This window comes from Drechmeria coniospora, chromosome 01, assembly GCF_001625195.1.
Source record: "Drechmeria coniospora strain ARSEF 6962 chromosome 01, whole genome shotgun sequence".
NCBI lineage: Eukaryota > Fungi > Ascomycota > Sordariomycetes > Hypocreales > Ophiocordycipitaceae > Drechmeria > Drechmeria coniospora.
In genome coordinates this window covers 4,760,372-4,783,928 of record NC_054389.1, presented here as the reverse complement: position 1 = coordinate 4,783,928, position 23,557 = coordinate 4,760,372, and the positions used below count along the sequence as shown (strand labels likewise).

Genomic DNA, 23,557 nt, shown 5'->3' with positions numbered 1-23,557 from the left:
CGCTCCTACCAAACACCAGCTGGCTGCGTCTTTGGCCTGGGCTGCGAACCTCGTCGGGCTCGGTCATCGTCCTCTCTCTCTGCCGTTGTCTCTTGGGCGCAATTTTTTGCAACTTTCCTTCGTTTCGCGCCTTCCCCTCCCGAGGCAAATCGCTTCACATCATCCATCATCATCGTCAGTCGTCGACGTCGTTGTCGTCGTCCTCGCCGTCATCCTCGCCATCATCCTGCGACGCCTCGACGGCCAGCAGCTTGCTCCTCTCCGGCTCGACTCGACACCGCCCCTCTTCCCGATCGCTCGCTTGACGCAGCCGTTGGGCCTTGCTTTCCCCGTGTGCTACCGTTCGTATCAACCCGGGCTGGTCTCGAAATTTCCTGCTCCCCCCCCTCCAGTCCGCCGTCGCCTCGAGCCCTCGTCACCCCGGTGCTCACCCACACCCACCCTGGCAACGCCTCGCCTCGTCTCGCCTCGCCTCGCCGCCGTCGCCGTCACCACCTCACCGCCACCCGCAGCGGACACGACGATCGCGGCCGCATCCCGCACCGCTGCCCGCTCCGTCTCCTCGGCGGCGTCCACACCGCAGGAGGCTGCCGTACTGTACATAGCCACGACTTGCTGCGTCGTCCAAGGCTTCCTGCACGCGACGCACTCGTCCGAGGCACCGCCTCGCATCCATAGCCCGCCCGGCCGACGAAGCTCACCATGTACCCTCAACAGGCGGCCATGGCGCCTCAGAAGCCCGAAACCTTCATGCTGAGCACCGAAGCGCAGCAGGCATTGCCGCACGATGCTCAGGTCGCTCTCCAGCAGGTCGACAACCGTAAGTCGTCTGCCGGCTTCTCGTGCCCGGCTCGGCCCGTTGACGCGTTTGGCAGTAAAATACTTCCTCATTTCCGCCCCCGTCGATTGGCAAGCGGATCAGTATATCCGCCGCTTCCTCCTGCCGACGGGCGAGTACGTTTCCTGCGTTCTCTGGTATGCCGCATCCCCCTCTCCCCCCCTCGGGCCTCTACGCCTCTCCCTCGGAGGAGGCTCTGCACTTGCCTGCTTGACTCGCCACGACTGACGCGGCGTCCAGGAACAACCTCTTCCACATTTCCGGCACCGACATCGTGCGATGTCTCTCCTTCCGATTCCAGGCGTTCGGCCGACCCGTCAAGAACTCGAAAAAGTTTGAGGAGGGCATCTTTTCCGATCTGCGAAACCTCAAGTCGGGAACGGACGCCTCGCTGGAAGAGCCCAAGAGCGCCTTCCTCGACTTTCTCTACAAGAACAACTGCATCCGGACGCAGAAGAAGCAAAAGGTCTTCTACTGGTACAGCGTGCCGCACGACCGCCTCTTCCTCGACGCCCTCGAGCGCGACCTGAAGCGGGAGAAGATGGGACAGGAGGCCACCACCGTCGCCGTCAGCGAACCTGCCATGTCGTTCCAGTACGACTCGTCGCAGTCGCTGTACGAGCAGCTCACCAAGACGCAGCAGGCCAACTCGTCCTCCTTCAACGCCCAGCGTCCCTCGTACCCCCAGAGCCAGTCCACGTCGCCCGTCATGAGATCCATGGACTCGATGCCCCCGCCGAGCATCATGCCCCAATCGATGCCTCTGTCCGACGGCATGGACCCCATGGCCTCGTACGACTCCATGCCCATGGCCGCCGCCGTCCCCCAGCAGGTGCAGCAGATCAAGAGGGATCAGGACTTTTCGCGCGTGCAGTACAACCAGAACGGCGTGCCCATCAGCCAGGGGCATCAGCGGCACACGTCAATGCCGGCCTACGGCCTCGAGTATTCGCCCGCCCCCTCCTTCGTCTCGTCGCAGTACGAAGACTACAGCAACCGGGGCATCTCGTTCGAACCCATCACCCCTCCGCAGCAAGCCCTGGCCATGGCCGGCGAGCCGGCCTACATCGCGAACGAGGAGACGGGCCTGTACTCGGCCATCCCCGACCACATGTCCGGCATGAACGGCCTCAACGGCGTCGTCCAGCTCCCTCCCTCCAACATGGGCGGCTCTCAGTTCGCCCGTCCGTTTGGCGCCGGCAACGCCTACGCCGTCATCGAGGGTTCGCCCACGTACAAGCAGCGGCGGCGGCGCTCCTCCATCCCGCCGTCCATGTCGGCCATGGCTGGCGCGCCAGGCTCGAACCTGTCGGCACCCCATCGCCCTTCCGATCTGCGGAGATCGGTGCCCGCCTCGGTCGGGCCCGTGCCCGAGGGCAATGAGCCGATGGACGCGGCTCCCGGCTTGTCCTTCACCGCCCCCGGCGCTTCCGTCGCCACCAGCCAGCAGCAGCAGCACCACCAGGAGATGGTCGACGTCTCCCGACACGGAACCCCCCTCGACGGCAGCCCTGCCCTCAACCCGATGGCCCTGCATCCCGACTACGCCCAGCTATCGGCCGAAGACATGTCCGGCGACGGCCACATGAAGGGCCATAACCGGAACATGTCCGGCGCGAATAGCGTCGTCCGTCGTGCTCGGTCCGCTACCCTCCTGGAGCTTGGTCCTTACCCCCACAAATCTCACTCCTGCCCGATCCCGACCTGCGGCCGGCTCTTCAAGCGTTTGGAGCACCTGAAGCGGTAAGAACAATCGAGTCTTTCTTTGTCGACCAACACCTGACGGGCCTAAATCTGACCGAATCCATAGACATGTGAGGACACACACGCAAGAAAAGCCCTACGTCTGCCCGCACTGCAGCAAAGCATTCTCCCGATCAGACAACCTTGCACAGTATGCCTCCCCCCTCTCCCCAATCGGCCCGTGGCCGGTTTGTGGTTTCTTTCCTGTGCTGCCGCGCCGTCGCGTGCCGCGCGATGATGCGGCTAGCCCTCTCGGTTGCCGAGCGGCCTGTTGTGCGTTGCAGCAATGGCTAACTTGCGTTTGCGTCTAGGCATAAGCGCACCCACAGCCGCGAGGACGGCGGCGACGGCTCGCTCGTTCTGTCGGCCGACGAGGAGGAACTGTCTGGCGAGGACCACATCGGCTCCGTCGAAGATGCCTCACCCAACTCGGAAATGGCCTACGTTACCGGGTCGCTCAACTCGACCCTTCACACGGCTGCCGACCCCATGAACCCCCACGGCGGGAACGGCATGAACCAAACCCAGACGTTCAACAGCATGCAAACGCTCAGCATGCCCATGACAATCAGTCAGCCGGCCACGGTCAACGGCATGATGTAATGGGATGGCATTTTAACGACACGTCTACCACTTTCTTTTTTTATTTGTCCGCCTCACGACTTTTTGGGATCTGCTGCTCGCATTTTGGCCAGGTCTGAACCGAGAGCCTTCGTTGCCGCATACCCATCCCTTCCTTTCGTCGTGCTTCCGCCGTCTGCTATATTTACTACCGCAGGAGTGAGGGTCTGGTCTGAGCCGCGGCCGAATTGGCGGCTGCTGTACGAGTATGAGCTTAGATGGCTGAGTGGGATGCCATGGCATCGTCGCACAGTCGCTGGCTGGGACGAAGAGGAGGTGCCGGACAAGGGGCGCGAGGTCGCACGACGCGTTGTATGGAGTACGCTCGGTTGATTATCTGAAAGTATTGGATGACTCGGAGAACATCAACTTTTTGGACAAGCCTAGAAGGCGTAGCCGGATGGGTGTAGGGATCATATAGGAACGAGAAATTCGTCATTACATTAATTCTGCAAGAGTTGCCGCGGCCATCATTGGTTTCTGATGCTTTCGTGATGATTCTGTCGTGGTATTTGTTCACTCGGTGTCATCTTGTGCCCTTTCGTCGAACGCGTTTATCGACAACACCTTCGAGACCCTTACATTAATTCTGCAAGAGTTGCTGCGGCCACCATTGGCTTCTGATGCTTTCGTGATGATTCTGTCGTGATATTTGTTCACTCGGTGTCATCTTGTGCCCTTTCGTCGAACGCGTTTATCGGCAACGCCTTCGAGACCCCTGACATCTCGCGAGCTCAAACGCAGCTCTGCGCCCTTGAGCCTGCCCACCCCAGGCCGATCCACGGCACCCCTATCTCTCGCCCGATCCCGCCCTTTGTTCTTGGCCGTCTCGCGCTCCAAGATGACACCGTTCTCCCTGGCCTCGCGCCTGCGCTTGGCTTCGCGGGCGTCGGTGGCGGCGACCATACCTTTGCGCATCTTCATCGGCATCTTTTCTTGCTTGTGGATGGAGAGACTGGAGCCGAGGGCCTGCACGCGCAGATCGAGCGCCTTTTGGCGGATGCGGCCGCTGGCGAAGGACTTGGGGGCCACCTGGTTGGTGCCGAGCGATGTGAGGGGGCTCTTGCGGCCGGAGAGGAGGTGAGATTCGGCAATGAGCCGGCGCAGCTCGAGGTCCTGCGCGAGCAGGGAAGGGGCGTCTTCGGGGAGGCTGGATGGGGTGGAGGTCCCGGAGGAGGGTGTTGAGGATGCGCCGTCGGCTTTACTTTGGTCGGGCGGGCGGGAGGACTGAATTCAAACCTTAGCATTCTATCACAGGGTACGGTCCTAGGGGGGGGGGGGCGGGTTGTTGGGACCATACGTACCATGAAAGCTTTGCGTTCGCGTTTGGACATGGATGACGTGGCAGGTAGTGTTTTCGAATTCGAATGGTCGATGACCTCGACGGTGCTCATATCTTTGTTTTGCTTGTCAGCGACTGCATGGCCGATCGCAACTAGGGGGGAGGCTCGTGCTGGGAGTTTCTACCATCAGCATCATCCGAAATTTCATCATCAGAGAGACCGCCCCAGGCGGATTCCTCCTCGTTGCTGTCATCGTCTCCATCTCCATCTTCGTCTTCGTCGTCTTCGTCGTCGTCATCGGCTTTTGGGTCCTTGCGGGCTTCATTGCGCGGCTTGGCTACGTCGGCTACGTCGATGGGGGCGAAGCGTGACTCAAAGTGCCGCCGGAAAATTTCGTTGGCATCCTCGTGCGAGATGGACGGCTCGGGGGCCTTTCGCTTGCCGAGGACCGTCATAATCAACGCTTCTTGATACCTTCTTGATGCGATTCGGCACGATGGATGTTGTATTGTGTAGGCAGGTTAGCCGTCGAGGGGGTCGTCGGGCTTGGGGATTTTTTGTCGATGTTCTTGCATAGTTGGGCGTAGTTGGGCTCCAGGGGTCTTGTCAGCCCCACTATTCTGCATCTTGAACTGGCAGCATTGTCGTCCTCAGCAAACGATACTAACGTCACGGAATTCGGACGTCTCTCGAACGCACCTACAACACAGCACAAGGTGATCAGTAAGCTGTTGAGGGCGGTATATAATGAGTACAGAAATAGTCGATATTTTCTCAATTCGTTGGACTCAGGAAAGTCGATTCACAGCGTCGTTTTTGCAAGGATGGATACGCACTGTACTGCATTTACGATTTACGATGGTCGTGTCATCTACACAAACCTAGAAACTGTCCTTGTTCTGCCCGCCCATGGTATCATGCCACAAAAAAAAAGGAAAAGTAAGAAACGCGCATCATGCTCTGGCCGCCACCCTTGCCCTCTTTTCCTCTTCGCCTCGTATCGCTTCGCTTCTCGCCAGAAAGTCCGACCGCGCGTTGTACGACTCCTTGGACTTGCTCGCGAGCTCCAGCTCGTCCTTGATACCCTCCTTGTCCACGTAACCAGCCCAATCCATCCGGCTCTTCTCCACCGTGTTCAACTTCTTCGCCTGCGCTTCCTTGGCCGCGTGCGCCATCGCGGCGACGCCGAGGTCGAGATCCGTGCGACCGGGACCGACCTCGACGATGGGCTCAAAGGCGGAGCGAAACGCCTTCTTGGTTGCGCGTTTCGCCGGAGATGTTTCGAGGGGAACTTGGCCGCCGTGAGAAGCGAGGTACAACTTGGCTTCGGCAGAGTCGCGACCGACAATTTTCTCTTCTGTGTGGACCTGGCCGGCAAAGTTGTAGGTGCGCTTGATGAGGATCGTCTCGGAGGGATCCTCGTTGGGCACTCCGCCATCCTGCATGTTTCCGGCTGGAATCTTGCGTTTGCCATTCGGAGACTCGGGTGCTTTGCTTTCTTCGGACGACTTCGGTATCATGGGGTTTCCCGACACCATTTGCTCCCACAGGGCGTCGACATCGACCGTGACTTTGCCCTCAATGGCTGCCACTTTTCGCTCCGCTTTCCTATCGTCTGGTTAGCATGCAGAACAAGCGTAGGTGAAGTATTGGAGAGCCGCCATCGTACTCTTCGGCCCGTTGCCTCCTGGTCTTGATCAAGCCACCATGAGCTTGGGCATCGTCATCGGACCCAACACCCGCATCCCTACGCTTTCTTTGTCGCTTGCGGCCTTTTTGAATAATGGCTTCATCTCCCGAGTTATCATAGCCCTCGTCTTGGCCATCGACATCTCCGTCTGCCTGTCGCTTTCTGGCTGTCGACCCGACCGCTCTGTCGTCGGCCTCGCCCTCGGAGTCTGCCTCGGAATCGAGAGAGGCCGACGCCTGCTCTGGCGCCTCTTCAGGGGCGAAGTCCGAGTCTTCCGAGGATGCGTATTTCTCGTCATCGTCGTCTGACAAGTTGTCATGCGGCATCTTGTAGACGCAGCGTTTGTATCGAAATTTCCATTTGGAGACACTCAAGTCCGTGACGCGCCCAGGTTGCGGCTATTGTGGGCGGGTCTTGTACACCTACTACTGTAAGTAAGTACAAGTATGGAGAGTTACGGCATTAACATTGTCCAGTGCTTACCCGCATTAGGCGGATGACCAATCAAATTAGTAGACGCTAATAGTCCGCAACAGATGTACTTAAGTGCTGTAAGTAAGTACTTAGGTGGAATTTCGGAATAAGCACGGAGTACGGAGTACACGTTTTTAGGTGTGTCAACAGTACTACTTACATAAGTAAGTAGGAAAGTACAGTATGTATACTGTAAGTAAGTACATGCAGTACGTAGGCGTCTCCCGTACTGCAGTACAGTAAGTACATGTACTGTGAGGTGGTACAGCCAGCCAACTTACAGTAAGCTTATCGTCAACTCGCCGCTGGAGCACGGTTCAAGGGGCGCTTGACAGTGTTGGGTTCAAGCCCGACTTGCGATTCCAATCCATCATTAGCAGAGTGGGTTCTCGTCGTTCCGGTCGTCATCCGTAGATGGTGCTTATTTTCAGGGAATAACCACCGCAGGCCATGGCTACATGTTCAATACGATGAATTGTTGGCCTGCACGTTCCCTGGCGTACCGGAAAGTTCCATATCGTAGCCTTCGCTGTCACGCAAAAGTACGCAGCTTTGAAGCCAAATAGACCTTCCCTGAAGCCCAATGGATGTTTAGTAAGACAGATGCATACATTACACCTGCAGGGATATTTCCACCACTAGAAAGGCAGTGCATGCGTGAGAGTGAGTGTCGTCAATGCAATCCCTGCTCGTTCCGCTCGGCAAGCACCTTGGGCGGACCGAACGGCTGGACGAGGAGGAGGAGGAGGAGGAGGAGGAGCAGAGGGGGGGGAAGCTGGTGAACGGGAGGAGCCAAGATGTGATTTCCACTTGGCTGGACTCGCAATGGCCATTCCGACAAGGTTCGCAAGTGTACCCGATCATCGATGAAGCCGCAAGTTTCCGACGATTCAAATGCTGCAGTCGTCGCCTCCCGCAGCTGGAAAGACATCCGTCTGCAGAGCGGGTGGAGGCGATAACGGAATCTCGTTCGCAGGCTGGGATTGCCACGATGGCGTGATGGCTTGACGGCCGGCTTGGGTAGCCCTGACGCGGATCGTCGAGGCGAGCGAGGAGGCGATGGCGAAATTGTGTGACGGCCTACCCACCCTTGCTCCGTTTGCCTGCCTTTCTCCGATTCCATCGACGGAGACATGCAAAGGATTCCGGCGGAAAAGACTCGAGATCCGAGTGCTGAGCCCAAGGGCAAGGCAGTTCGTTGATGGATTCGGATGTGAAGGATTCATCCCTGAGCACAATTCTACTTCGAAACACTCATCCGGCGGTGTGGTATGGTGGTCGTCCTCGTGGCCCCTGCCGATGGCACTAGGATCAAGGCGGGCAAAGTAAATGATGCATACTTATACAAGTGCGCACGCAGTACGGAGTACATTAGGGTCCTGTGCATGTAATTAATTTCATGTACTCCGTACTGCAGGCGTGCACTGCTGGCGCGCACTGCTGGCGTGCACTGCTGGCGTGAGAGTAGCGTTTGTGGATGACGCCGCCGGAGAAAGGGAATAATACATGGGCAGGTATACGGAGCAGGTGGTTTTGGACAACCCGCCCAACCTGCAAACGCTGTCATAAATAAAATCTCTCGCCCCCATCCAGTCTCCTCCGCTGCTAGTTTGCCGCACCTTTCGTCTCCTCCAACCCTCCAACCTTCTCCGCGGACGTCCCAGGTCCTGCCTCAGCTTGCCGGCCGACCATGGCGAGCGACGATGATTTCGACGTCGACGTTCCCGAGCTCGCAGCCGACGACCCCATGAGGGCCTTTCTGCCTCTTTCATTCGGCAAGCGAACCAAGGAAGCCGACGTTTCGGCCCAGATCGATCGCAGCAAGAGGGCGGTACCGGAACCTCCCGCTCGGCAGACGAGTCGGAAGCAGAGCGCGGGCTCGAGCAACGGCGACGGCGACGGCGACGATGACGGCAGTGACGACAGCGACGACAGCGACGACAGCGACGACAGCGACGACGCCGACAGCTATCCCGTATCGCACGAGCTGGTCCTCAAAACCCACTCGCGTGCCATTTCCACCCTCTCCCTCGACCTCCTTGGCGGCCGACTGGCGACGGGTTCGCTTGATTGCACCGTCAACCTCCACGATTTTGCTTCCATGACCCCCACCACCCTGCGAGCTTTTCGCACCGTTGATCCGTACCAATCCAAACGGGCGACCGAGAGCGCGGAGTCGCATCCCGTCCATCACATCGAGTTCAACCCGCATGCCGGCAGCGAGCTCCTGTGCGTTTCGGCTCACCCGCAGGCCAAGATCATCTCCCGCGATGGTGAGGTCTTGACCGAGTTTGTCAAGGGAGACATGTATCTCCGTGACATGCACAACACAAAGGGTCACATTTCCGAAATCTCCACCGGGGCCTGGCACCCGACCGACAGGAACATCTGCGTCACGGCAGGAACCGACAGCACCTTGCGCATTTGGGACGTCAACAACAAGCGGTGCCAGAAAGAAGTCGTCGTCTTCAAGTCCAAAGCGGCAGGCTCGGCTGGCAGGACCAAGATGACGACCGTCGCCTGGGGGGCAGCCGCCTCGGGCGGGAGCAACGTCCTCGTCGGCGCCGCCTTGGACGGGGCCCTCGTCCTCTACGCCGGCAACGGACCATTCGCGAGACCTGCCGCCGAGGTCCGAGACGCCCACAAGCCGCAGACCTGGACCGGCGGCATCGACATTTCCTCCGACGGCCGCATGGTCGTCACGAGGGGAGGCGATGATCTGATCAAGCTCTGGGACACGCGCAAGTTCACGAAGCCGCTCGTCACCACGTCGCACCCCTCCACCTCGGATCAGTTTCCGACGACCAACATTCGGTACGCGCCCAATTCGTCGAGCATCATTACCGGATCCGCCACCGGCCACCTGCACATCCTGAACCCAGGCAATCTTCGATCCGAGCACGTGACGCCCATCACGCCGGGTTCGGCCCTCATCACCGTGGCCTGGCACCCCAAGATGAACCAGATCATCACCGGCTCCGCCAACGCCGAGACGCACGTCCTCTACAGCCCGACCCTGTCGACGCGAGGAGCGGTCGATGTCATGTCGCGAGCGCCGAAGAAGCGACACATCGACGACAACCCCGAGTTCACCATGGACCAGTCCCTCGGCATGTCCGGAGACGCCATTTTCGCGCCCGGAGCGACGACTGGCTCGAGAAAGGCCGGTGTCACCGGCACAGGCAGGTCCAAGGACCCGAGGCGACCCCATATGCCGCAGCAGACGCCTTTCCAAAAGAGCCAGCCGGACGAGAAGCGCGTTGCGGAGAACATCCCTCTCGCCCGCATGCTGCACGAGGACCCGCGAGAGGCGCTCCTCAAGTACGCGTCCCAGGCCCAAAGCGATCCCGTCTTCACCAAGGCCTGGAGCAAGACGCAGCCGGAGACGCAGTACGCCGAGCTGAGCGACGACGACGAGCCGGACAAGAAAAAGACAAAAAGGTGACGATGCGATGGACGAGATTCGCGCATCCAAACACCTACGGATACGATACGAGACGCCACGACTGCTGCAGGGATACCAAGCGTCATACGGTGCACCATTGTAAACTGCCGAACCGACAGCAGACAGGCACAGCGGCCGCAGGCGGCATGCGACGGCAGTTGCGAAAGCCGCTTCAAAATACCGCCATGGAGAGAGGCACGGAGTCGTCACGAAACGACACTTCGTCGCTTTGGCATGTGTTGGACGACAACGCCGCGGGCCAAACGGCATCTTGGCCGTGAATAGCATGGCTCTCTGATCAAGACCGGACTTGAGATAGCATCCAGCAACGCGTCCAACCAGCAGGGAGGTCGGATCGGCACAGCCTCCTTGACAGGTTCAGAACAGTCGTCCGTCCGGATGCCCTCGGCAGGCGTTCGAGGCCGACCCTGGCTGAATTGACGGCGAATGCACACGTGACCAGGAAGATGTAAATTTTGTACTTCTCACACTAGCCCCTTTTCAGCCTGAGGCAGCCTTTTTACGCCGCCTTCACGCCGCCTTCTGACTGGCTGCTGTCGGGATTCGGCCTGCGCAGGAGCCGTGCTGAGATGTACTGTGGAAAATCGCCGCTAAACCGCACCAGCCAGCACGCCGAATCTTGCCAGTTACTGTCTTCACCATTCCCCATCATCAAGCAGTGAGAGGAGCGCGCGCGCATCCAAAAAATCGCCAGCTCCGTCGCAAACCATCCGCAGCCATCTCCAATCCTAGCCAACGTGGGCTTGCAGCCGATTTATTTGTCCCCCACGCCCGAGGTCACCGCCCCGACGCGTCCCCGTACCTGTATTTGCACAATTTTTCAATCCCTCCCACCCTCCCTCCCTCCGCGTCTGTCCTGGCCCTGGCCTGGCCATCGTCCGTACACCATCCCACCGCCGCAGCACCCACACGGTCAAGGCAGCACCTTGGCGCGACTCGGATCCCGACATCACCCTGCATCACGCGCGCCTCCCGACGTGCACGACACCGCCTTGACCCTCGACACCCGACTCTGCCGTGCCTGCTCGACCACCGACGCGACCTCCCCAGCCGCTTTCGGATTCCGGACGCTCTTTTTTTCGGTCCATCTCCCGCCTCGACCTTGATATCTCCGCCTCCAGCACCTCGACATGCACCGTATATAGGCCGGAATTGAATTCGATTTCTGATTGGCGTGTCCAACAGCGAGATCACCCTCACGTCACGTCAAAGCAACGCACATTACCATGGCGTCGGTGCAAACCCCCGCAGCCGTGCAGCTCTCGGGCGCGCCCATGGCTGTCGGCGCGACCAAGCAGCAGGCCGAAGAAGTCTTCCGAGTAAGTCCACGCTCCGTCGTCCGCTGCCCGAACCGACCCCCTTTCCGCCCGCCCGTTGCTGACCGGAGCCTGTCCAGAAACTGAGGCACATGAAGGAGCAAGGCGTGCCCCCGACAGATCCCGAGTACATCAAGGCCTCCCATTTCTTGAAAAACTTTCAACAGCAGCACACCATGCGCCAGAAGCAACAGCAGTACTTGCAACAACAACAGCAGCAGCAGCAGCAGCAGCAGATGCTCAACGGGCCCAATGGTGTCATGAATGGTATGCAGGCTGGGCGGCCGCAGCAGGGTACACCACAGTCGGCGCAGCCTTCCGGTCCGGCGCCGGGCGCTGCCCCCTCGAACCAGAATCTTCCGACGGCCGCTGGTCCATCGCCTGTCGCCGCGTCGTCGAGCCAGTTCAGCCAGCAGCAGCTGGCACTTTTGAGACAGCAGATCCACGCTTTCAAACTGCTCGGCAAGAATGCTGGCGTCTCCGCCCAGCTGCAACAGGCTATATTCAACCAGCGTCAGCGTCGACAAGCTCCCGTCCCCGAACCCACCCAAGGCGTCCCGCTGAAGGCACCCCATGGCGGTCAGGATGCCGCCAAGCCTGCGACGACGGCCGGCGTCGAGGCGGCGCCTCCGGACGAATCCTCTACCCCCAAACCTCACGTCTACAAGTCGGTCAAGTCCCCCTATGATTCGAGCCTGATTCGACCGACCATCAAGTACAAGGAGCACGCCCAACGCAAGAGCCGATGGTTCATCCCCGGTGTCTTCCCCACCGGCATCGACTTCGAGCACCTGCAGTACGAGAGAGAAGTCGTACTCTTCAACCGCATGAGCCAGCGCTACTCGGAGCTCAAAGCCTTGCCGGCGAGCATCGCCCATGTCGACGCAACAAAGGAGACTCTGGAGCCGGACGACTCGCTCAAGCTCAAGGCCGTCATCGAGATGAAGAGCCTGGGTCTGTACGCTAAGCAGCGGGCGCTGCGAGACAAGATTGGTCGTCAGATGATGCACTACAATAACCTGGCCATGACCACCAACCGCTCTCTGTACCGTCGGATGAAGAAGCAGAATGTGCGCGAGGCACGCATCACCGAGAAGCTGGAGAAGCAGCAGCGCGATGCTCGTGAAAATAGAGAGAAGAAGAAGCACGTCGAGTTCCTGCGGGCCATCTGTCACCACCGTGCTGAGATCCACGAGGCCGCGAACACGCAAAAGACCAAGTCCCACAAGCTCTCCAGGCTCATGTACGCCCAGCACTTCAACATCGAGAAGGAGGAGCAGAAGCGAATCGAGAGGACGGCCAAGCAGCGTCTGCAGGCCCTCAAGGCCAACGACGAAGAGGCGTACCTCAAGCTTCTGGACCAGGCCAAGGACACGCGCATCACCCACCTGCTCAGGCAGACCGATGGCTTCCTGCACCAGCTGGCCTCGTCCGTCAAGGCCCAACAGCGGCAGGCGGCTGAGACGTACGGTGATGACATGGAAAACTTTGTCGAGGAGGAAAGCGAAGACGAGGACGAGGAGGGCAGCAAGAAGATCGACTACTATGCTGTTGCCCACCGCATCCGCGAAGAGGTCACCGAGCAAGCCAGCATTCTCGTTGGCGGTACGCTCAAGGAGTACCAGATCAAGGGCTTGCAATGGATGATTTCGCTCTACAACAACAACCTCAACGGCATCCTCGCCGACGAGATGGGTCTCGGCAAAACCATCCAGACCATCAGCTTGATCACCTACCTCATCGAGCGGAAGCAGCAGAGTGGTCCGTACCTCGTCATCGTTCCCCTCAGCACCCTCACCAACTGGAATCTCGAGTTCGAGAAGTGGGCGCCCTCGGTGGCACGCATCGTCTACAAGGGCCCGCCGAACGCACGAAAGCAGCAGCAGGAGAAGCTTCGCCAAGGACGCTTCCAGGTACTCCTGACGACGTACGAGTACATCATCAAGGACCGCCCCATCCTCAGCAAGATCAAGTGGTTCCACATGATCATCGACGAGGGTCATCGCATGAAGAATGCTAACTCCAAGCTGAGTGCGACCATCTCTCAGTACTACAACACCCGCTTCCGCCTCATCCTCACCGGCACCCCGCTGCAAAACAACCTGTCCGAGCTGTGGGCCATGCTCAACTTCGTCTTGCCCAACATCTTCAAGTCGGTCAAGACGTTTGACGAATGGTTCAACACGCCATTCGCCAACACCGGTGGCCAGGACAAGATGGAGCTCACGGAAGAAGAGCAGATTCTCGTCATCCGCCGCCTCCACAAGGTCTTGCGTCCGTTCCTGCTGCGTCGCCTGAAGAAGGATGTGGAAAAGGATCTTCCCGACAAGACCGAGAAGGTCATCAAGTGCAAGTTTTCGGCGCTGCAATCGAAGCTGTACAAGCAGATGGTCACGCACAACAAGATTGCCGTGAGCGACGGGAAGGGCGGCAAGACGAACGCGCGCGGCCTGAGCAACATGATCATGCAGCTGCGAAAGCTGTGCAACCACCCGTTCGTCTTCGACGAGGTCGAGAACGTCATGAACCCGATGAGCGTTAGCAACGACCTGCTGTGGCGGACGGCGGGCAAGTTCGAGCTGCTCGACCGCATCCTGCCCAAGTACCAGGCCACGGGCCATCGGGTGCTGATGTTCTTCCAGATGACGGCCATCATGGACATTATGGAAGATTATCTGCGGTACAGGAAGATGGAGTACCTGCGCCTCGACGGCACGACCAAGTCGGATGAGCGGTCGGACCTGCTCCGAGAGTTCAACGCGCCCGACTCCAAGTACTTCATGTTCCTCCTGTCGACCCGCGCCGGTGGTCTGGGTCTGAACCTGCAGACGGCCGATACGGTCATCATCTACGATTCGGATTGGAATCCTCACCAAGATTTGCAGGCGCAGGACCGCGCCCACCGTATCGGCCAGAAGAACGAGGTGCGAATTTTGCGTCTGATCAGCTCCAACTCGGTCGAGGAGAAGATTCTTGAGCGTGCCAGGTTCAAGCTGGACATGGACGGCAAGGTCATTCAAGCCGGCCGTTTCGACAACAAGTCGTCGGAGACGGATCGTGATGCGATGCTGCGAACGCTCCTGGAGACGGCGGACATGGCGGAAAGCGGCGAGCAGGACGACATGGAGGACGAGGAGCTGAACATGATGCTTGCGCGAAGCGACGACGAGATCACCGTCTTCCAGAAGATGGACGAGGAGCGGGCGAATGATACGATCTACGGCTCCATCGCCGGCGCCAAGGCCAAGCCGCGGCTGATGGTGGACGAAGAACTGCCGGACATTTATCTCAACGAGGGCAACCCGGTGGAGGAGGAAGCGGACGACCTGATACTCGGCCGTGGTGCTCGCGAGCGCACCAAGGTACGGTACGACGATGGCTTGACGGAAGAGCAGTGGCTTATGGCCGTGGACGACGACGAGGATTCGCCCGAGGCAGCCGCCGCCAGGAAGCAGGCGCGCAAGGACAGGCGAGAAGCCAACAGGCTGAAGAAGGCCGGCGCCACGGACTCGGTAGACCAGTCGCCTTCGGCGAGCCGGGCGAGCACGGAGGAGTTGGAGACGCCCAAGAAGCGGGGCCGCAAACCGGGAGGCAAGAACGAGAAGCGCAAGGCCGAGGCTGGGGATGAAGAGCCGCCGGCGAAGAAGCGACGTGGCCCGCAGGGGCGGCCGAGCAAGGTCGCGTCGTCGGCCGACTTGAAGCTGGCAGGCCGTGTGCGGGACACTCTGCAGAGGAGCCTGCGAACGCTGTACGATGCGTTGATGACGCTCGAGGTGGACGACATCGAACCCCCGGCCGAGGATGACGAATCGGACGCCGGGAAACGACTGATCATTGGGCCGTTCATCAAGCTACCACCGAAACGCGACTACGCCGACTACTACGTGATCATCCAGACGCCCATCTGCATGAACAACATCAACACGCGTATCAAGAAGGAGGAGTACTCGTGCCTCGGCGACATGCGCAAGGACTTTGACCTCATGATACGGAACTGCCAGACATACAACGAGGATGGGAGCATCCTGTACCAGGATGCCAAGACGATGGCGGTGAGTGTTAGACAGCGACCCGAGCGCGTGACGGTACCAGCTGACCTTGTTGTTTGCAGGAGTTCTTCAGCACAAAGCTGGACGAGGAGCTCGAGGCGCACAGCGAACTGCAGGAGCTCGAGGAAGGGGGCGGCAAGCAGGGATCCGCGGCGGCGTCGGGTAGCGGGGGCACGCCGCAGCCCGGCGGGACGAGGATCAAGATCATATCGAGCAGCGCTCGCGAGGCGGCAGCCAACGGATCGAGGCCCAGCGCGCAAAGCGACGAGGATTGACGGACGAGCGTTGACGCTCCACGGGACCGGCTCGGCGCCCGGGGCGGGCGAGGCGGCGGCAGGCAAGGCCTCGCACGCGCAGGTACGGGTGAGCTCGTGCCGGCAGAGACTTCAGCAGGGTGATGATGACACGAAGGCGTCCAACGTGATGGCGCACGCATGCATTGCTTTCTCTGGCGTTTGGCGAGAGGATTACTTGATCCAACATGTATCAGAGGAGTCGGGAGGCTCGGGCGAAAGGAAGCGAAATACCACGCAACGCGGACAAGGAAATAACAAGAAAGAGAGCGAACGGTTGGTGTAGATGAGACAAAAATGTATTTGTTAGACGCTGCGATGATGTGCCAGCGATGATGTGCCAGCGAATGATGATGCCAGCCCGTTGCGTCATTGGAGCGTTGATGCAAACCCGTTTTGAAGGTAAATGACTTACGGATTGCCGAGGCAATGAAGTTGCCGCACCTACAGAGGACGAGGAGATCGATCAATTTGCAAGGGGCCAAGGTCGACTCGAACAACCCAGTACTCCGTGCTCATTCTTTGCGGATGGATGGCGTTGTGGCTGATGTGTCAGCGGCGAACCACGAACGACCGATCGTGCTATTTGGCAAGCGGCTATTAACTAGTAACCAAGAGCACAAGTTTGCAACCTCCACCAACCCCAACACATTGCCTTCCTACTCAACCGACGAAGACGCGAACAGGCACGGCCGCGTTGATGCCTACTGCGGCTTAGATGGCGGCAACATGAAGAAGACGCTGGTCCTGTGCTTCATCCACGGCTTCAAAGGAGGCGAGTCGACGTTTGGGGCCGACTACGCCTTCGCCGAGCACCTTCGGGGCGTCGTCGCGCAGAAGCTGCCGAAGCTCGAGGTGCGCCTGCTCGTGTACCCCAAGTACGAGACGCGAGGCGACTTGGGGCAATGCGTGAGCCGATTTCGAGACTGGTGAGATTCGGGTCTCCCCCCCTTGCAACCCCGTGACGGGCGCGGTTTGCTGAATTCTGACGGTGGGTGGTGAAGGCTAGAGGAAAAAGTCATCGACTTGGAAGTGACCGCCGGCACGCCCTCGCCGACGGTCGATCCCTCGGTCAGGACGGTGCTCGTTGGGCACTCGATGGGCGGCATCGTGGCGGCGGAGATGGTCATCGGCCTCGCCTCTGAGCAGCCCATCTACTCGGAGGATGGGGTGCAGAAGCCGGAGGCCGAGGCGATGCCGACGCTCAACAAGCTCATGTTCCCTTACGTCCAGGGCGTTCTGGCCTTTGACACGCCCTTCCTGGGCATCTCGCCCGGCGTCGTCGCCCACAATGCCGAGGGCACCTATCAGAGCTACCAGTCGGCCGCTGCCACGTTTGCCCAGCTTGGCAGCCTCGGCGGCTCGCTCTGGGGCAGCGGCTCTGCCGGCAGCAGTGCAGCGAAAGCCGCAACGCCCTCGCCGTCGCCGTCGTCTTCGTGGGCAAGATGGGGCAAGGCGGCCATGTACGCAGGAGGAGCGGCGGCGGTCGCGGCAGGCTCGGCGGCCGCTTGGGTGAACCGCGACCAGATCACGACGGGCCTTTCGTGGGCGTCGTCCCACCTCGAGTTCGTCGGATGCCTCGCGCGCGCCGAGGAGCTCAAGAAGCGCGTCAGGTGCATGGTGCGGCTCGGCGACGAGCTCGACGTCGGCTTCGCCAACCTCTACACACGCCTCGGTCGCGCCGTTCCGACCAAGCAGGCCGGCGTCGTCGGCACCGTTCTTGGCAGCAAGCGCACCTTTTGCAACCTACCCAAGTCGATGGTCGCCGGCGAGTGGAGGGAGGCCGTCAACGACAAAGCGGCGGACGAGACGTCGGCACACATGGGTTAGTCTTGACCAACCCTCACCCCCGGATGACTCCCCGTCACTGTGACTGCGCACGGCTGACCATGAACATGATTACGACAGCCATGTTTGAGCCTCGAGAAAACCCCGGATACGACCAGCTCTCTGACGACGCTGCAGCGTTTATTGCGCAGTGGGTGCGTCGAGACTGGTACGAAAGCAGTTCAGACGTTGAGCCTCCAGTAGAATAAAAGCACCTGGCAAGTACGTGGTTTGAATTACGCTCACTGTACTCTCGATGCGCTTCCTGCGATCCTGCCATTCCCACGCGCCCCTCGACACCTGCCTGACCAAACCGTCGAGTGCATACATGTGCGTCATCATAAGGCGTTTGCGTGCAATGCATCATATCGCTTCGCTCCTTCACATGCTGTATCCTAAGGTGTGTTCCACACGTCGAATCAAACGACCTGACGTGCATCCATCCACGCGTCGGCTTACTGCGCCTTCTCCCCCTGAGCCTTGCTGCCACGCATCACCTTTCTCCGCTGGGCCATCATGTGGGTGTACAGGACGTAGGCGCCTGACGAATCAGCATACAGACCTACGACGGAGTCCGGGTCGTTGACTCACCAGGCACATAGATGAACAGGACACCGTATAGCGCCACCTTCTCCAATGGATTGCGCAAGGCGGCAGGAACCGTGGCCATGTAGATGAGAGAGCACTCGCTGAAGATGCCGACGGGATAAAGAACGAAGAAGGTGTTGTAGCGGAGCCAGGTGAGGAATGCTGGCCGCAAGCCGGACAAGTTGAGGGCAAAGAAGGAGTAGCGGATGACCTCGGTGACGGACCAGGCGATGAGCATTGAGGAGTAGAAGGGCGAGAAGGCGAGGAAGGGGAAGGAGTCGACGATGGCCCAGACGAGGAGGAGGCGCGACGACACCTGCATGAGCGTGGTGAAGACGGGAGCGCGAACGACACCTGAGGCGGGGTAGAGGAGCGGCAAGTTAGTCGCCTCGTCTTCGAAGGGTACCAAGCCCAGGGGGGGGCGCACCGAGAAGCGAATGCAGAATCTCCACGATGGCCACGGTCTGGGTCCATTTTGTCCACTCGCCGATGTCTTCGTAGACGACCTGGGGCCCGCGCAGGACGCAGAGGGCGACGGTGCGGCCGAGGATGACGCTCCATGCGGTGGCCGACAGGATGTTGTAGAGCACGAGGTAGCCCATCTGAAGCGACGACTTGGGGGCCGGAGCGGAAGCCATGGCTGACGATTTCCTCGTCGTGGTTTCTGTCGAGACGAAGGGGGGCGAAGAGAAGCTTAGGGGGGGGGGGGGGGAGAGGTCGATGTTTCGACCGCCCAAGTATTGCAGTTTGAGGTTGCAACTTTGTGGGTAGTTGGCTCAGCATGGGTACGGGGTGCGGTACCTGACCAGTGGCGGCCTGTGACAGCCTGTGGGGCGATGAGGCTAACGAACAGCCAGGTGGAGTTGGAGCGGCGAGTGCAAGTAAGATGTCACACTATACGTTGCTTTTGTTACGGAGTCGCTAGGCGACTGCTCTAGGACTCTCAATGATGTTTATTAAAAGACTTGAAGAAGGGAGAACTACTTGACAGTTAGGGCTTCTAGTTTGTGTGCGTTCCCCCAGTGGGTCCGTTGGTTCCCTCCATCTTGTATCCTATATCGGGCTAAGCCCGATACCATAACAGCTTTATTGAATAGGAGCATACGTCTTAACAAATGAAATATAACATATAAACTCAGCGGCATATGTTTTTAGAGTATCGGTTTGGATACCCTTGATCCGTGCTTGGGTTATCTCCCTACTTACCTGGCTAGCCCATTCTGGAGCAAAACGGATACCTACAGCTTTTAGAAAGGCATCTATAGCTAGTTCTCCATTAACTTCAGGAATGCCTTGTCTTTTTGCATCAGCGTATGCACTATTCCAATGCGTATACCACGTTGTAGGCTTTATATTTGCGCGTTCCGCTTCCTTAAGTACTGCTCGGTATTTATGTTGAGCATACTCGATAATTGTTTCCTCAGTTGGTGCAAAATGCTCCTTTATCTCTTTTACAAGCATACGAATTGAATAGTCTTTATCTTTTTCTTTGAGTTCTGTCGTTATTGTCTTGTATACGCTTGGTTGTATAGTTGCAGCAATCCATTGGCGTATTTCCTGCTCCTTTTTCTGTTTGGAACGGTAGATCGACTGCTCGTTTATTTCAATTCGAGTATTTATTTCAAGGAATTGTTGCAATTGTTGTATTGTTATGCTGGGAAAATCATTAAGTAAAATATTCTTGCCTTCTTCTATGGTCCAGTGCTTTGGCTCAGTGATTTATCAGTATCAGTTGGTTGCTCAGGTTGTTCCGGATCGATCATATCCCACATTCTTCGAATGCTTGCATAGCTCTCTAAAACGTCTAGCCAAAGGACCAAATCTTCTGGGACCTCTAGCTTCTGGGTCTTTGGGAGGACCTCGTACATATTATTCCTTGTATCCATTGTATGCTTGAGTTAGCTTTCCGTGTTAGGGAAGTCTGCTTTAATTGCTTTGGTTGTTTGATAGATTTGTGTAAGTTAAATTATTGGGTTTTTTTTTCGAATAGTTATTTTTTGTTTTCAACAGTGGAAGTTACTGAGTTCTTATACCATCCGGGCTAACAACTGTCACACTATACGTTGCTTTATCGAATAGGAGCATACGTCTCAACAAATGAAATAGCCTTGATTCCTACAAAAGAGATTGCGGCCATAACGGCCTTTTTCTAATGAGCGTTTTCCTCACTGTAGGCCTGCTTGGACACAGTGGCTTCTGGCAAGAAGCGTTGCGCCGCTTGTGGGTCTGCTCGGACTAAACCTATTCTGAGCCCCTATGCATCTAATCGTATGATTAGTGTGACATAAGACAATGGAGCGGAGTTCGGCTGGCGGTGTGATTAGTCCTCCTCGGCTGCCGGGACGGTGCTCCCTGGGTGACGATGGAAGACTATCTGAGACGACGATATGAATCATGGCAACATGCTAGATGAAAACATCCGTCACTACTCCGTACTTTCCAAAACTTTTCTATTCCAACCTCAAGACATCCTCACCTCACCCCTCCACGACGATGCGGTTGATAACACCGCATGCCTGTGCTTTGCTGTTGTGTTGCCGACAGCGCGCTCAGTGACGGAGAAAAGGTCATTACGTCGTCTGCAACGGCAAGCGTACCAATCATCTGGATGCCACGCCACCGGTCACGCCACAGAGTTGTCTGCATGTGCATGGTCGTCATGAAACCGTCTTTCGAACCTTCGCACGCAGCCAACTCTTCGTACTCGGGGGTATCGACCGATCCGTTGACGTCAATACGTTGCCGTCAACCTCTGGATGAGATACTGGCCACTGTTGATGCCTTCATACTTTTTCTCCGCTTCCGACGCATACGTGCCCGGAAGGGTCTCAATATGGCAGGCAAAGTTTGGGTTGCAGAAGTACCTGGGCCAACCGTCAGCAGAGAGTCCGATGCGTCGAGGCGGCCGTTATGCGTGTCTTTGTTCACGCGCGCGTGTACGTACGCGATGCTGTATCGGGGCGGGTATTCGACCCCCTCCTTCTGCGGGGGCTCCACGACTCGGTGGACGGTGCTCTTGATGGTGTCGTTGCTCCATCGGGCGAGCAAGTCGCCGGCGTTGACGACGACAGTACCCTCGATGGGCGTGGCATCGACGAAATGGCCCGTCGGACTTTTGACTTGGAGACCGCCCCTGCTGTCCTGGAACAGAAGAGTGATGGAGCCATAGTCCTGCGGCGAGCGTCAGTCTCGAGGTTGCGAGCGCACGAGCATTGTGTCACGGGGATCGAGTGACTAGGATTGTGGGCGACGGCATGTGGCGTACACTGTGCTCTCCCGCTCGGACCTGGCCGGGGTTGATGCGGAAGACGTCGGCCTTGACGGCAGGATAGTGCAGCAGCCGCAGCGTGTTGTCGCCGACGTCAACGAAGGTGTTGAAAAAGTCCTCGCCGAGCCCCATGCCCAAGCCGATGGCCCTCATGACCTCCTGGTGCATGCTCTTGCACCGATCGAAGAAGTCCTTCATATCGGCACGGAAGCCCTTCAGCTTGCCCTCCTCGCCAGGCCACGGGTTCGCAAACTGAGCGTTCGAGTCGCGGCCCATCTCGTAGCTCTCCTTGAGGTCCGGCGCGGCGTTGCGGAGGTTGTCGACGTCCTTGCCGTCCTTGAGCTGCGTCACCTTTTCGCGTCCCGGCGAGGAGTAGCCGCGGTTGGCGGCGGCCGTCGTCCATCCGAGCTTGAGCTTGTCGTCGAGCGGCTGGTCAAAGAAGTCGGCGGAACGGGCAAAGGTGTGGGCGAGCACGTCGGCCGGGATCGAGTGGTTCTTGAGGTAGATGAAGCCGGCCGTCTGGAATCCCTTGAGGATGCTGTCGGCCGTGGCGGCCCGCTCCGAGGGCGTGCCGTCGACGAACTTGGCGTAGTCGATGAGCTGGAGAGGAAAAGGGGGTCAGACAGAACCGAAACGGCACTCGACCGCATTCCGGACCAGCGGTAGAGCTCACGGGGATGACGAGCCCTTCCTTGCTCACGGCAGCGGCCATGCTGAGAGGAGGAGAGACCTGAGAGGAGGAGAGACGCTGAGAGGAGGAGAGACCTGAGAGGAGGAGAGATGCTGAGAGGAGTAGAGACCTGAGAGGAGGAGAGACGCTGAGAGGAGGAGAGACGCTGAGAGGAGGAGAGACCTGAGAGGAGGAGAGACGCTGAGAGGAGGAGAGACGCTGAGAGGAAGAGAGACGCTGAGAGGAGGAGCGATGCTGCGGGGTCGATGAGGAGCCGACTACGAGCTATGGGTAGCACAGCAGTATACGGGCTCGCCTCCAGAACGAACACGACGACGAGGATGCTTTCGATGAATGACGGAGACGTGCGAGCGGCACAGTAGGGGGCGAGGATGGTCTTTATGCATGTGCATGGATGGACAGGATGGATGGATGGATGGATGGCATGATGCTATGCTAGGTAGATCAGACCGCTCACCACCTCTCTGTCGAACCTTGCCTTCCCATGCCAGGCTCGCTAACGGCATCCAAACAGGGTGGGACGGTAGACCGTCTGTTGTAGGCAGGCCCTCTGAGCCTGACGCCTTCCGCATCGAGGAAGACGTACTTCAGGTCAACCCCGCGCCGGCACTCGGTTTGTGGCCACCAACGGACCAACAGGCAGCTGCTTACACCTATACCGCTGGCACCGTAAGGGCCCTGGCGACCTACGAACAACACCTCTGGTCTCTAGAATCTTAGCACCCATTACTCACTAACAGCACGCCGTGGGTGCCTATCAGCAATACCTGGCGTGCACGTACAGAGTGCCTTTCCATACGAACCCTTCCAGCATGGCCGGGACTTTGATTTACAACGTTGATGGCAGTAGGCAGTCTTCATGTAATGCCTACTAGCCAGGGAACTACACACACCGAGAACGCACCAGGCAGGGACTGACATGTTGATATTCACTCACCTCGCAGGAGGGCACCTTTGACACGACCAATGGAAGCGCCGACCGAGGGAAATCATATCTCGCACGGAACGTTGCACATCTACAATCACGCATGCCGCATTCCCCACGCTACAGACTGCCGTCATTCTCGACGTCGCATTGCATTTCCCATCCGGTCTTGGCCATGCCTGCACCTGCGTCGGACGGCTGCTTACGTCCTCGCTGACCCGCCTCCGCTCTTCGTTTGTCTCCTCAACCCCTCTTCTTCCCTGTCCAGCCCCCCCTCTATCCAGCTCCCCCCTCTGTCCAGCTCCGCCTCTGTCTAGCTCGGCAGTAAAGATGGCAAGATTGTTGGTCAAGCTCGGCAAGTCAGCATCGCCCAATTTGCTTAAGCGTGTTCCGTCAACCCGTCAGATCCGCCGTTCCTGCATCGGCCTCCGCCCGTGAGCTGGCTAGCTAGTGACCTTCCTTGCCCATCAGTCCCCTTCATCGCC

General features: G+C 58.5%; 8 protein-coding genes across 8 annotated transcripts; 4 read left to right on the top strand and 4 right to left on the bottom strand.

The window, feature by feature from the left end:
* Positions 1-702: 702 nt before the first annotated feature.
* On the top strand, positions 703-3,184 carry DCS_01180 (transcription factor Fst12; the record flags this gene model as incomplete). Its single annotated transcript, XM_040798515.1, has 5 exons — positions 703-820; positions 876-975; positions 1,079-2,581; positions 2,649-2,732; positions 2,893-3,184. 5 exons carry the CDS (start codon positions 703-705, stop codon positions 3,182-3,184), a joined length of 2,097 nt encoding a protein of 698 aa, XP_040659398.1.
* A 684-nt stretch (positions 3,185-3,868) lies between these two features.
* Positions 3,869-4,940, bottom strand: DCS_01179 (uncharacterized protein; the record flags this gene model as incomplete). Its single annotated transcript, XM_040798514.1, has 3 exons — positions 3,869-4,429; positions 4,507-4,598; positions 4,670-4,940. The coding sequence occupies 3 exons, from the start codon at positions 4,938-4,940 to the stop codon at positions 3,869-3,871; spliced, it is 924 nt and encodes a 307-aa protein (XP_040659397.1).
* Positions 4,941-5,438: 498 nt separating this feature from the next.
* DCS_01178 (SWR1-complex protein 5) lies at positions 5,439-6,501 on the bottom strand (the record flags this gene model as incomplete). The annotated part of the gene is made up of 2 exons (XM_040798513.1): positions 5,439-6,093; positions 6,155-6,501. The coding sequence occupies 2 exons, from the start codon at positions 6,499-6,501 to the stop codon at positions 5,439-5,441; spliced, it is 1,002 nt and encodes a 333-aa protein (XP_040659396.1).
* A 1,838-nt stretch (positions 6,502-8,339) lies between these two features.
* On the top strand, positions 8,340-10,094 carry DCS_01177 (uncharacterized protein; the record flags this gene model as incomplete). The annotated part of the gene is made up of 1 exon (XM_040798512.1): positions 8,340-10,094. One exon carries the CDS (start codon positions 8,340-8,342, stop codon positions 10,092-10,094), a length of 1,755 nt encoding a protein of 584 aa, XP_040659395.1.
* A 1,247-nt stretch (positions 10,095-11,341) lies between these two features.
* On the top strand, positions 11,342-15,755 carry DCS_01176 (SNF2-family ATP dependent chromatin remodeling factor snf21; the record flags this gene model as incomplete). Its single annotated transcript, XM_040798511.1, has 3 exons — positions 11,342-11,434; positions 11,512-15,483; positions 15,543-15,755. 3 exons carry the CDS (start codon positions 11,342-11,344, stop codon positions 15,753-15,755), a joined length of 4,278 nt encoding a protein of 1,425 aa, XP_040659394.1.
* Positions 15,756-16,202: 447 nt separating this feature from the next.
* On the top strand, positions 16,203-17,809 carry DCS_01175 (uncharacterized protein; the record flags this gene model as incomplete). Its single annotated transcript, XM_040798510.1, has 3 exons — positions 16,203-16,702; positions 16,778-17,598; positions 17,682-17,809. The coding sequence occupies 3 exons, from the start codon at positions 16,203-16,205 to the stop codon at positions 17,807-17,809; spliced, it is 1,449 nt and encodes a 482-aa protein (XP_040659393.1).
* A 246-nt stretch (positions 17,810-18,055) lies between these two features.
* On the bottom strand, positions 18,056-18,826 carry DCS_01174 (uncharacterized protein; the record flags this gene model as incomplete). The annotated part of the gene is made up of 3 exons (XM_040798509.1): positions 18,056-18,141; positions 18,192-18,542; positions 18,616-18,826. 3 exons carry the CDS (start codon positions 18,824-18,826, stop codon positions 18,056-18,058), a joined length of 648 nt encoding a protein of 215 aa, XP_040659392.1.
* Positions 18,827-20,919: 2,093 nt separating this feature from the next.
* DCS_01173 (2OG-Fe oxygenase) lies at positions 20,920-22,719 on the bottom strand (the record flags this gene model as incomplete). The annotated part of the gene is made up of 5 exons (XM_040798508.1): positions 20,920-21,052; positions 21,133-21,359; positions 21,454-22,056; positions 22,130-22,404; positions 22,605-22,719. 5 exons carry the CDS (start codon positions 22,717-22,719, stop codon positions 20,920-20,922), a joined length of 1,353 nt encoding a protein of 450 aa, XP_040659391.1.
* Positions 22,720-23,557: the final 838 nt, after the last annotated feature.